General features: G+C 59.5%; 1 protein-coding gene across 23 annotated transcripts in view; it reads right to left on the bottom strand.

Moving 5' to 3' along the window:
• The window catches only part of PRRC2B (proline rich coiled-coil 2B), a 98834-nt gene that overhangs the window by 11257 nt on the left and 76034 nt on the right, over nt 1–11543 (bottom strand). For 10 of the 23 annotated variants that reach the window (XM_079927891.1, XM_079927895.1, XM_079927874.1 and 7 more), the window contains 12 exons: nt 9913–10129; nt 9433–9627; nt 7250–9301; nt 5665–5861; nt 4962–5107; nt 4227–4368; nt 2609–2694; nt 2073–2261; nt 1728–1925; nt 1222–1308; nt 448–552; nt 101–293 (listed from right to left, as the gene is read on the bottom strand). In XM_079927891.1, coding sequence (XP_079784017.1) covers nt 101–293; nt 448–552; nt 1222–1308; nt 1728–1925; nt 2073–2261; nt 2609–2694; nt 4227–4368; nt 4962–5107; nt 5665–5861; nt 7250–9301; nt 9433–9627; nt 9913–10129 — 3807 coding nt within the window. The remainder of the gene's footprint in view (nt 1–100; nt 294–447; nt 553–1221; nt 1309–1727; nt 1926–2072; nt 2262–2608; nt 2695–4226; nt 4369–4961; nt 5108–5664; nt 5862–7249; nt 9302–9432; nt 9628–9912; nt 10130–11543) is intronic. The other 13 variants (XM_079927880.1, XM_079927881.1, XM_079927883.1 and 10 more) reach the window with 6 other exon arrangements.

Below are 11543 nucleotides of genomic sequence, written 5' to 3'. Positions count from 1 at the left end.
CTCCTTAAGTCAAGGCGGGGGTGGTACTCAGGGCTGAGAATCCAGCCTTTCTCTCGAGTGAATGGAGAAGCCTCCCTGAGCTGGCGCGCGGGGGAGATACCTGGAAGAGACGCAGAAGGTGCGACCGAGGCCACGGGCATGGGGGGCATGGAGACCCCACCGAAGGAGCTGTAGGTGACCCCGCTGGAGGCTCCCCCGGAGGATGGGGGCTGCAGGCCCGAGCCAGTGCCTCCTGGAGAGCTCTGCTCCGGCAAACTGGGTGAGTTCTCCCAAGCCTTGCGCGCAGACTCCATCTTCAGAAGCAAGGAGGTGGGGGAGACGAAAATTACCGTCCGGGAGGCAGCGGACAGCACAAGTTAAGCCCGGGGAGGTGGGCGGGGCCGCCCGCTCCTGCCCCTTCACAAGCCAAGGCACCGGTGGCCCCGCCTTGCTCGGGGCCAGTGTTACCTTCAGAGTGAGGTCAGCGGTGGGGAAGGACATCTGGGAGAGGCCGATGGCCCTCTGGATGTGATGATCGCGCCGGAGGATGGGAATACTCTGTGCCAACCCAGCCTGAAGGGGAAGGAGACCACGGGACACTGACGGGCCCAGAGAAAGCGAGACGACGTGTCCAAACGCGCCTTCCATTTTGGTCGTGTGCACTCGAGACCCCTCCAAATGGCTGCCTCCACCGACTCTCTCGAAAGAAGGCCGTGGAGAGCCTCCCTCATCCCCGCCAACTGCCAGTACGCAGGCACCGCTACGTGGCATGGAGATACCAGGTCCTGTCTCAGCCCCCTCCCCAAAAACTGTGAAAAAGAGGTCCTGGTAACACATGTTCGGAAATGCAACTGCTAGGCCCTCCTCCTGCAGTGCCCAGCGCCCACCAGCACGATACGGGGATTCTGAGAAACCTCAGAGTAAAGAAACCTGTTTAGTGCAGCATTCTCAAACATGTGCGACCACAGAACCTGGGAGGTTTTAAATCACAAAGTGCCAGATAAGCCAGACCTTAGGAGTTACATTCTCCCATTTTAAGTTCACAAAACCAGAGCGTGGAACAACTTGCTCAAGGACGTGTAACTTAGCTAGAGACAGCATCAGGACTCAAACCACGTCCGCCCAACCCCAGAGCCGTGGCCGGTTCGCCCCCTCTGGTTTCGGAACACCTCACGAGGCTCTTTTTGCCCAGGGCCTGCTGGCACGGGGACGACAGACCTGGAGGTGGAAGCACAGACTTACGTTACTGGCCAACGCGTCCTGAAGTTTGACAACTGGATTCCCCGCGGGACCAGAGGCAGAACCGGGCTGCAAGCTGAAATCAGAGTCCTGGAAAAAAAAGGGAACAAAGCCCACAGAAATCACTGTGGCTCACCTTCTGTCAGAGACCCACGTTATTGTGATCCACAGTCTCAGCAACTCAAACACCCACTGAGCAGCGTTCACCACATGACCAAGAGGGCCAGATGTTTCCCGAAGGCCCTAGAAAGGAGGCCGCCCCCTTCTCTCTGCCCGGCTCCCTGCTCGGCCTGAGAACCTGCCTGGTGTCCCAGGGAGACGGAGAACGTAGCTCACAGCACCTCTTCACCTGCAAAGCCACCCGCCACGCTCCCCTGGAGCACTGCCAGCGCCCATGTCCCCGCTCCTTCTAGGAGCCCACCCTAAGCTCCCCCCTTCCTCTCCAAGCACCAAAGGTGCGGGGCGGGGGGGGGGGGGCACAGGTAGAAGAAAACAAATCAAAGCCTCACCTTTGGATTGACTCCAAATTCAATGGGGGGCACTGGCAGCACAGAGTCCACGTGAATCTCCACCCCATTGACAGGGGGGACCACAGCCCCTTGCAGCCGCTCAGCCCCCTCGGAGCCCTTTCTGTTTTTCAGAGACCGCTCATTGCCGATGGGGCCTGGTCTGTGCTCCTTGCTCTGTCCTGAGCCTTGTTCGGAATCCTTGATGGAAAAGCAGAGAAGCTGAGACACACAGCCTGGAAATGACCCTGATCTCCAGCTTCCAAGGGACCAGGAGTCGGGGAAGAAGACAAAAGATACCAGCCCTTCCGCCCAGCCCGGCCCCTGAGAGCCAGACTCCCAGGTTACCTTCGGCTCCGACTGCTTCTGAGTCTGCTCCTTGTGGCCATCGGCCTTGGGCTCCAGGCCAGGCCCGCTCGCCTCCTCCGGTTTCAGAGTGCCGTACGGGGAGCTGCGCTGCGAGGAGGTCGCTGAGGACTCCCGAGACTCGGCGCTCAGGTCAACGCCACTGTCACCCTGGCTGCTCTTAAAGCCCTGCTGTGCAGGACACAGGAGGGTCAGAGCTCAGGCCGCTCGACACGTCTCCCGGCCCGAGCCCACGATCACAGGTACGCGTGGGCCCTGGACAGAGACCACAAACCCACTGCGCGTGTGACCACCGCCAGATGCCGAGGAGAGGCCCTCACGCCGCCTACCCAGGGTGGGTGCCGCTCCCTGGCCATCTCCGCTCTTCCTCCCTCCCACACAGGCCCCTCCCGCAGATCCGAAAGCAAGACTGCAGACCAGTGACGAGCCAGGCTCACTGCCCAGCCAGGGAGAGCACGGGCGGGCCTCTGGGACGGCAGCGGACGTGAGCACGCGCCTGGCGCCCGGCGGCCACTCACCTCGGCAGAGCCGGGCTCGGTGCCGGCAAAGGCAGTGGCGGCTTTGGCCCAGGAGTCGCCGGTCGAGGCCTGAATGGGGAGGGCTGCTAGGGAGGAAGAGACAGAGAGTCAGGACGTCGAAGAGGAACAACCAAGCCAGAAATACAAGCACAGGCGCCGCTCACACAAACCCAAGTCTCTGAGCCGCCCCCGCTCCCACCGCAATCGACCCATTAGCGAAAGAGGAGCTGGTCTGATACCTTCACCCGACTTCCCAACATCCTCAGGCGGATCTCGGTAAACGTGCTTCCTGTGATTTCACTGACAATGTGCCCTACCAAACACACCAGCAACTTTTCACTCACACCAGTTAGAACGCTCTATCACTACCTCTGCTGCAGTGAAGCTTTCTGCCATAAACCACTTATTTCTACACGTTGGCGCCTCTACAAGTCTCTGAAAAATTGAAGCTGATGTTACTCAACTTCTGTTAGCTCACAGACCACCCTGAGAACCCAACAAAAGCCATGGACCCTGTGTGTGCATATGAAATCTCACATGCTCTTCTTAAGATCCAGGGGCCCTCTGAAGTCACCCACAGACCCCTGGTCTGAGCAACCAATGAGATGCTGCGGAATCCTGGAGGGAGAGCGTGACTCCGGAGTTAGCCCACTCTGCTTGAGCAACACGGCGGGTAAGTACCTTTGGACATTTATACCATGACACGCACCACTCTCACAACCAAACTGACCGACCAAGATTTTATTAAAAATTATCGTACTTTCAGTCAGAGTTGCCTATTTCCCTATGTTATTTTGCACTGTGCTGGAAGCAAGCTTTTAACCAGGAACGTGAAGACAGGCCATGAGGTAAAACTGAAAGAACCAGGCCCAGAACCTAGGCTCCTGGGTGTTCGTCACATGGCTCTGAGGTTGTCACTTCACTCTGGAAGCCTCGGCTGCTTGGAATAAAAGAGCTGCAAATGGATGATTTCTCCGAGCTCCCCCTGTACACCCTGCAGGGCCCTGCCGAAAGCAGGCGTTCAAGAAGGATCTGCTCAATTTAAATGGTTTTGTATTATAAAATGAAAAATTACCAGAAAAATAGCACTGGGTAAGAAATTTTTTCAGGGAAACAAATTTTCTAAAAGGTAAAGGCCACCTTAGTCTGGTTTCAAACCTAAGACAGCATTTGGGGAGGAGCTGACAGAAACTTCCTTCTGCTGAGGAAAGAGCACACAGCACAGACAGGAAAGCTTCTGGACTCCTGTTCTGAGCAGTCGTCTGCTGCTCTTCCTCAAGGGAAGAAGGAAGGATAATTGGTGTGGGCAGAGTCAAGCCAACTCCCCGAGCGACCTCAGCTGGGCGGGGGTGGGGGCCATCCTTTCCCATCACTGGATATGGAATGCTCTCCTCTCCACCAAATCTCAGGCAGGGAAAATCTGACATCTGTTCAGAGGCTGCAGCAGCACGTGGTGCTAAGATGGCATCCAACACCCTGACTCAGCAGAGGAAGCCAGGAAACAGGTAATGCTCTGTCTGCGTTCACGGCCCCAAAGCAGGATGCTCCCTAATAAGAGGCCCCGAGCCGGTGAGGCGGCCGTGGGCCAAGCGGCTGGGCCCAGACCCCGAGCTCTTACCCTGGCCGCTGCTCTCCCAGATCTCGGTACCCAGGCTACTGCCAGGCACAGCTCCATCACCTTGCTCCAGGCACAGGTGGTTCTGCTTTTTCGCAAACCGAGGAGGAATACGAGAGGAAAGATTTCGGCCTTTGACAGGTACCTAAGGAGAAGAAAGGTGATGCGGTCCAGCCTCGACCTCAGACGTGAAGGATAACAAGTTCTCCCCAGGAAGACTATCCCAGGCACCAGAACCACACCCCCGGAAACTGCTCCAGTGACGCTACAGCCAGCGGCGCTACAGCCAGACCTCAGCGTCAGCCAAGACTCAACCACGTGGGAACTGCAGTGCCAACCAAACCGCCCCCGGAAGCGACCGGTGGGCTGTGACCTGGGACTGCGGGGCAAGTGAGCAGTGCTCGGCCCCGACTCTGTTTCGAGTACAGAGTCGCCAACCCTCGTGACTCCCAGGGTGATGAGTCTCGTCCCACTCAGGCCGGAGCACAGTGGAAGGAGGATGGACTTCGGGGCTGATGGAGGCCTGCGTCCTGCTCGGCCCTGTTTCGGCGGGTGTCACCCCGGACCAGTCCCCCTCTCGGACAGTAGGGTTAACACCATCTGCTGCCGTGGAGCCACGGGGATAGCGGGCCCTGGAAGGCAGTGCGTGTTTAATAAACATGCCTTCTTCCTCTCCTGTCTTGGGCCTGATTCAGAAGCCCCGTCCGCCCCGGCCCCGCCCACGCCTCGCGCCCTGACCTGCACGGCTGGCTCCTTCCTTCTCCTCTCTTCCTCCAGCACACGGCGCTGCTTCTTGGTCAGGACTTCGATGAAGCCTTCCCCCACCACAGAGCCCACCTCACCCTCCTCTCCGGGGCTGGATCCGCAGTTTTCAACGCCGGCATCTGAACCAAGATTCACAAGGAAAGACAGTGAGTGGTTCCATTTACTGGGAGCCAAGAATAACCCAACCCTACAGACACCTGATCTCTAAGGACCGGCTCAGCTCAGAGGCCAGGCTCTTAGCTGGCTTGGGCCTCAGCATATTCACCAGGGTCTAGGAAACCCAGCTTTGATTTCTACACCCTTCTCACGGCCCCTCTAACACAGTGTTACCTCAAATCAAAGAGGCTACGGTTAAGAAAACAGTCTTCGGAGACAGACATACTTAAGTCCCAGCTCCGCTCCTAACCAGCTGTGTGACCTTGCACAAACCACTCAACTTCTCTGGGCCTCAGCTTCCCCATCTTTAAAACTGGGACACTGCAGGGCTGTTATGGGGGTTCAGCAAGGTTGTGAGCGACATGAAGGCAGGAATCCTTTCTGTTTTGCTCTTAACCCAGTACGTGCCCAGAAGCTAAGATATTCAGTGAAAGGGCAAACCCGGCAACCCACAGAGGTGGCCACGGCTCCCCATGTGGCCCGGATTCTTCTCCCCCTGAAGATGTGAGGTGACACTCACTTCCATAGTTCAGGTCAAACGGTTTCATGGTCTCTCCCTGTTCGCCTGCCCTCTGGGCAGCCAGCTGGGCCTCCTTCTCTGCCTTCTCACAGGAGGCTTCAGGGATGTCAGAGGTGGCATGGGCTGCCCGCTCCAGCGTGTAGTGGCCGCTCCCACTGCTGCAGCCGAGACCTCCAGGCAAGGTGTCATCCGGGGACCTACAAAGGAAGGAGGGTCTCGTTAGCTCAGAAGTGACCAGAGGCTGGGGAAGGAGAGAGAAGGAAAAACTGCACATGCACGCACAGCACGCACACAAGCACAGCGCCCTGATCTTTGTCACTGCCTCTCAGCGTCCCCTCCGCTCAGCAGAAGCCGCTTGCTGGCGGTAGCGCGCTCTGCAAGCCCGTGTGGAGGCTGCCCCAGCACCACTGCTACGGCAGAGCCCACGGGAAAACTGCTCTCTCCCCAGCCCCTTCCCAGGGCTGATACTTCTGTCCTTTCCCACTGTGTGCCAAACCCAGTAGGGCTACAGAAAGGAGAGGGAGAGGGAGAAGGGGGAATGCTTAGAAAGGGGCTGCAGAACTTTCTGCTCCTCTCCTAAGACTGACCAGAGAGGAGCCCAGGCCTCGCCCTACCGCCAGCCCAGCTACTGGGGTAGAAATCAGAAGCAAAGCCAAGTCTTGGCATCTGGGGCCGAGAAAGCTAGTCTAGATGGACACCTAAAAGAACTCGCATTCTTCTGTGCTTCCTTCTTTGGGGGTACGGATTAATTACAGGCCAGGCTTCGGTGCCCTGAATTCTAAGGAGGCTGGGAGGTGGGGAGCGGTCTTCCTCAGCATGCTGGGGCGTGGCCTGTGCACGATGAGGAATGCAGGCTGCACAGCGTCTGCCCGTGCCCTGATCCCGGGCCAGGCTTGGGCACTGAGCCGACACCGAGCAACGATCGTCACCACCCACCAAAGCCTCTAATTCTAAACGAGACGTGCTCAGCAGGCCTCAGGCAGCTCACTCCCTCCGCTTACCGCCTGGCTCTCACCAGGTCGAGGTGGCAATCCCCAAAGCGGCGCTGCTTCTCGTCACTGTCGAGAAGCAAAGCCACTCAGGGAAGAGCGATCTCTGCGGGGGCCAGGAGGCCAGCACTGCCCCACGTGTTCCTGGAGGACGCCGCCTGGCAGCAGCCTGGAGCCAAGGAGCCTGGTGGACTGACTGGTACTCACGAGGGCCGTGAACAGGGAGCGCCCCTCTGTGGCGGTGGCCCCTCGGCTGGACTCCGAGGAGACACACGGGGGCTGAGCTCGTGAGACAGGGACTGGGATGGGCACCACAACCACAGGGGGACCGGCGGGGCAGGGGCTCTAGGCTTAGCTCTGAAGCCACAGCAGCAGCAGCACGCCACAAAAGAAGCAGACAGCAGTGCGAGAGCCAGTGATGGAGACGCTCACGGACAATGGCCTCGGCGGGCAGGCGCCCTCCTGGAGCACAACGAGGGGGAAGGAGTCGGGGCCCTGACACACGGCGGGACACGCATGCATGAAGTGCCGCTGGGACAACCGGCTAACAGAACGACAGCAACAAAAAAGAACCCGGGACTCTGTTTCCGGTTTACCTTTTGGCTTTCAAAGGCGTCCCACTCTGATGGCTCTCATAACGGGGAGAAGTCTCACCGCCACCTGGCCTAACAGGCTTCTCCCCGAACCCTCCCGGCTCCAGCTTCCGGCTCTGTCTGTCAGCGAGGGGTCTCTGGCCGGAGAAGCTCCGCTTGGCCAGCTCCTTCTTCTCGCCCGTGCTCGCCCCGGGCAGGCCGTCGGCCTGGGGGTCCGGCTCGGGCCCGGGCCCGTCCCGCCTCTCCCGCCTCTCGCTGAAGTCGCTGCTCTCGGAGGCCGTCTCCCACTCCTCGTTGGCGTGGTCCGAGGAGTTCTGGTAGGCGAGCTCGGGGGACCTGCGGCCCGTGGTGCCGCTCCTGTCCCCGGGACAGGGTCTGGGCCGGCCCGGCCACTGGCCCGCTGGCAGGGGCTGCTCATCCTCCGGCCCCCACAGGCCCAGGGCCTCCCGCTCCTGCCGAAGGCGCCGGAAGCGGGGGGGCTTGTCCTGGCGCGGGGGCCGTCTTCTCCTGAAGGGCCGGTTCTCGGCATTTTCGGAATCTGCCGTGTGGTCATCTTGGAAGAAGGCCCTCTTGTCCTCCACACGGCCATCCTCGAAGCCCCGGGTGCCCAAGGCGTCGGGGTGTCTGTAGGCGTCCGGGATGTAGTCTCTGTCTGAGGGCCGCCGGGCCCCGCACGTGTCGGGGGGGCCGGACTCCTGCCAGGAGGCGCCCAGACCCCGGCTCGGCCAGGGGGCCGCCTCCTTGGCCGCGAAGGTTCTCCGGCCATATGCGCAGTTGCTCAGCCGCGGGGGGAGGGCGCGCCCGAAGGCCCGCGGGCCTCGGTTCTTGGCCTCTGGCCCGCCGTGTTCCTCGGGGCACATCCTGCCGGACCTCCAGGACTCCCTGAAGTCACCCTTCCTCCCGGCGGCCTCCTCCCTCTCCGGGAGCGCGCCCTCGTCCCCGGTCTCGGCGCCCCGCTGCCGTCGCCGCTTGGGAAGCTCCTCGTACTCAGAGCCCTCGCTGTGGGTCTCACTGGCGATCCTCCGCCGGGGCTTGGCCCGGGGGAAGTCATCTGCCAGCCCGAACTCTCGCGGTCCCCGGCCGCGGCCGCTCCTCTGGCTGCCGCCATAGAGGCCCCGCGCCCCAAGGACGCCCCCGCCACAGAGGCCGCCGCCCGCGGGCCGCCCGCGGAAAGTGAACTCTCGGAACCCGCGGCCGCGGCCCCGGGCCTGCCCCCGGCCCCCAAAGGCCTGCTCCTCATCAATGAAGATCCAGTTATTCCTCCTGGTAGGGGGGGTGTGGCTGGCCGCCCGGGCCCCGTCGGGCTGGCCATCCTCCTCCGGCCGGCTGGCCTCGCGGCCCAAGGCAGCACGGGCCGAGCCCCGGTCCTCTGAGGCGGCCGGGGCCACGCTGGCCAGCGCGGGGGCGTTCTCTTGGTCCTGGTCCTCGGCCGCCTCGCAAACGGGCCCCGTCTCCCGAGCCAGGCGGGCGCTCCCCTCTCCCAGCTCCGGCTTCACCTTGTCGAGCTCCTTCTCCTTGTCTTCCACCTTGAGGGCCTTCAGGACGGGCTTCTTGATGGGGCCGGACCTCCGGGTCCTGCTGGTCTGCTCCGGGTGCTGACTGCCGGTGCCCCGGGCTTCTGGTGTCCACTCGGGCTCCAGGGCCGGCTGTTTGCCAGGGCTCCCTTCCTTCTCCCAGGAGGAGACACTGAAGGACAGCTCCTCCTGGGGCGCCTCTTTCTCGACCCTGGTGTCTGGGTCGGCGGCCTTCGGCTGGCGGCTCACGTCCCAATCGCTATACTCTGGTTTTTTCTCAGCCGGGGCAAAGTCGGGCTCCAGTGTGGAACACCTGAGGTTTGGGGTGTGACTCCCAGGCGCGCCTGCTTCCTGAACATTTTCTTGGGGTGGAAACAAAATCTCCTGGCCTATTCTTTGAGAAGAGACACAGCTGTCAAAGTCTGCTGGGGCCTTCTTGTCAAAAGCACTCAAGTACTCCTCCCCTCTCTCCTCAAGGAGATCGCGCCGGGCACTTACGCCCCCTGACCTTCCAGGTGAGGCAGAGTAAGAGCTTTCATTCCTGAAAAGGAACCAGAAAAATCAGTCAATGTGATTGGAGCCTGGTTCCTGGGTTCCATGCTGAACACAGTTTAGTTTTAAAAAGAAAAAAATTTTTAAAAAAAAGAAAAAGAAAAAAACATAGGCACCAACATTCGCTCTATCTTTAAACAGGTCTCAGAGATGCTGGGCCATGGGCTGGTGGCGGCCCCTGGAGTCCAGAGAGTGAAGAAGTCAGTGGCCGGTGGACTCAGCGAGCAGCCGGGGATCCTCTGGTTCACACAAGCTGGAGCCGGGGCGTCCGCGGAGAGGCTGGGGCGCTGGGCCAGCACAGCCAGCTCGCCTTTACTTTCACAGGAAGGAGCCACGACACACGCACTCAACCCCGCATGCCCTGTGAGGCCCCCACCCCTCGGCCCTGCCCAAGGTTCCACGGGATTTGCCTCTGACGCCAGGATTTCTCCCGGGCCCTCAGCGCCTCTCACACAAAAGCATCCGGCCATCCTTATCTCACTCTCCTTCCCCAGGGGGCACCATCTCCTGGGACAGGGCCTCTTCCCAGAGCCCTATCTCAGTGAGGACCTGGAGACCCCTCCTTCAGTTCCAGGTCAGCAGGACCAAGTTTCGCCTCACCTGACATGCATGTCCGTGGCCAAAGTGTCGCTGGATTTCGGGTGGGGGAGCGAGTAGCCCTTGCTCTGCAACGCCACGTAACCCTCGGGGCTCCACACAGGGGCCGCATCGACGGTGGTCACTCTCCTTTCTGGCAGTGGGGGCACACAGCTCTGATCCTCAGAGCGACAGCCAGTTCCACTGAGAGAATCCTGGGCCATCATGGGTTTCATCAATCCTGAAGAAGGCAAAGAACCAATCAGTCACCTCGTTTAGCAAGCCATGGGTCAACCACAGGCCCAAAGGAGACAAGCTGCCCCAACTCTCACATGGACCCCACCTGTTTAACATCACTGAGGTCCCATCTTTCTGATCACAGAACCTCTGAAGGCATACACACATGCTATCTGAAAGGCCTGTTCAAACACCTGTAAGGTCCAATGCTAGCTCCTGGATGAAGAGCCCCTGTGTTGAAGGCTATAAAAAACTGGCAAATGGGGCTTCCCTGGTGGCGCAGCAGTTGAGAGTCCTCCTGCCGATGCAGGGGACACGGGTTCATGCCCCGGTCCGGGAAGATCCCACATGCCGCGGAGCGGCTGGGCCCATGAGCCATGGCCGCTGAGCCTGCGCTCCGCAACGGGAGAGGCCACAACACAGTGAGAGGCCCACATACAGCAAAAAAGCAAAAAACAAACAAACAAAAAAAACCAAACTGGCAAATGGAAACTGGAACCATCAAACGGGAGAGCTCATGGGTGTCAGCGGAACGCTGGGGGGCCAGTCAGCCAGCAACGCAAGATGCCTGAAGGTCTTCTGCACAGACACAAGGAAGATGAGCTACGCTCCAGGGAGCCTACATGCGACAAGGAGCCAGCGTCTACCTGCTTCCAATCCCCTGCAAGAAGATTCAGAAAAGGATTGGGGCTTTAGCTCCTTTTATTTCTACCCCTAAGCTCGACAGTCACACTCCACATTTTGTACATGGAAGGGCAGTGGGGGATACACAAATGACACTAAACTGTTAGCTGGCCCGAGGAGACTGGGACATGCTGATGTCTCAGTCCTACCAGATATAAACCAGTCAGGGAAATGGCACCCCCGCCCTCCCCGGGCCCCTCTGTCCATGTCTATCAAACAAGGGGGCTGGGCTGCTGCAGACGACATTAAAGGTCTCTCACTGGGCCAGATTCTGTGGAGAAAAGAAGATCTGATTTTTCAAATACTTCACAAAGCTGATTATTGGCCCCCAGTGTTTTTCTGCCCATCTTTTGAGATAATCTGACCAGGAAAATGGTTCTGCGTTAGACCAGCGGCTGTAACCTTTCTTTCAGCTGTGGAGTGCTCTGTTCCAATGCCATCAATAGATGACTCCAGCACAAAGTTAGGCCGAGTCAGGTGATGGTGGGGCCCTCTCTGGAATCCTAGAACCACACACCATTTATTAAGTACTGACTACAAGGTGAGCGGAACTGCTCCACACAGTACATGGACCTATTTTTGACAATATGGCAGCTCATATTACCTGAAAAAACCTCCTGTCACAAAAATGCTGGACAAAACACATGAAACATTTCACTCGCAGAGCTCTGTTCCCCCAAAACCAGGAAACCCCCAGGGAGCTGAAACCACAGCCACGGCCAAAGCCACAAGCT

Source organism: Stenella coeruleoalba (genome assembly GCF_951394435.1).
Source record: "Stenella coeruleoalba genome assembly, chromosome: 7".
Taxonomy (NCBI): domain Eukaryota; kingdom Metazoa; phylum Chordata; class Mammalia; order Artiodactyla; family Delphinidae; genus Stenella; species Stenella coeruleoalba.
Note: the sequence above shows the minus strand (reverse complement) of the source record. Positions and strands in the feature narration are given on the sequence as shown.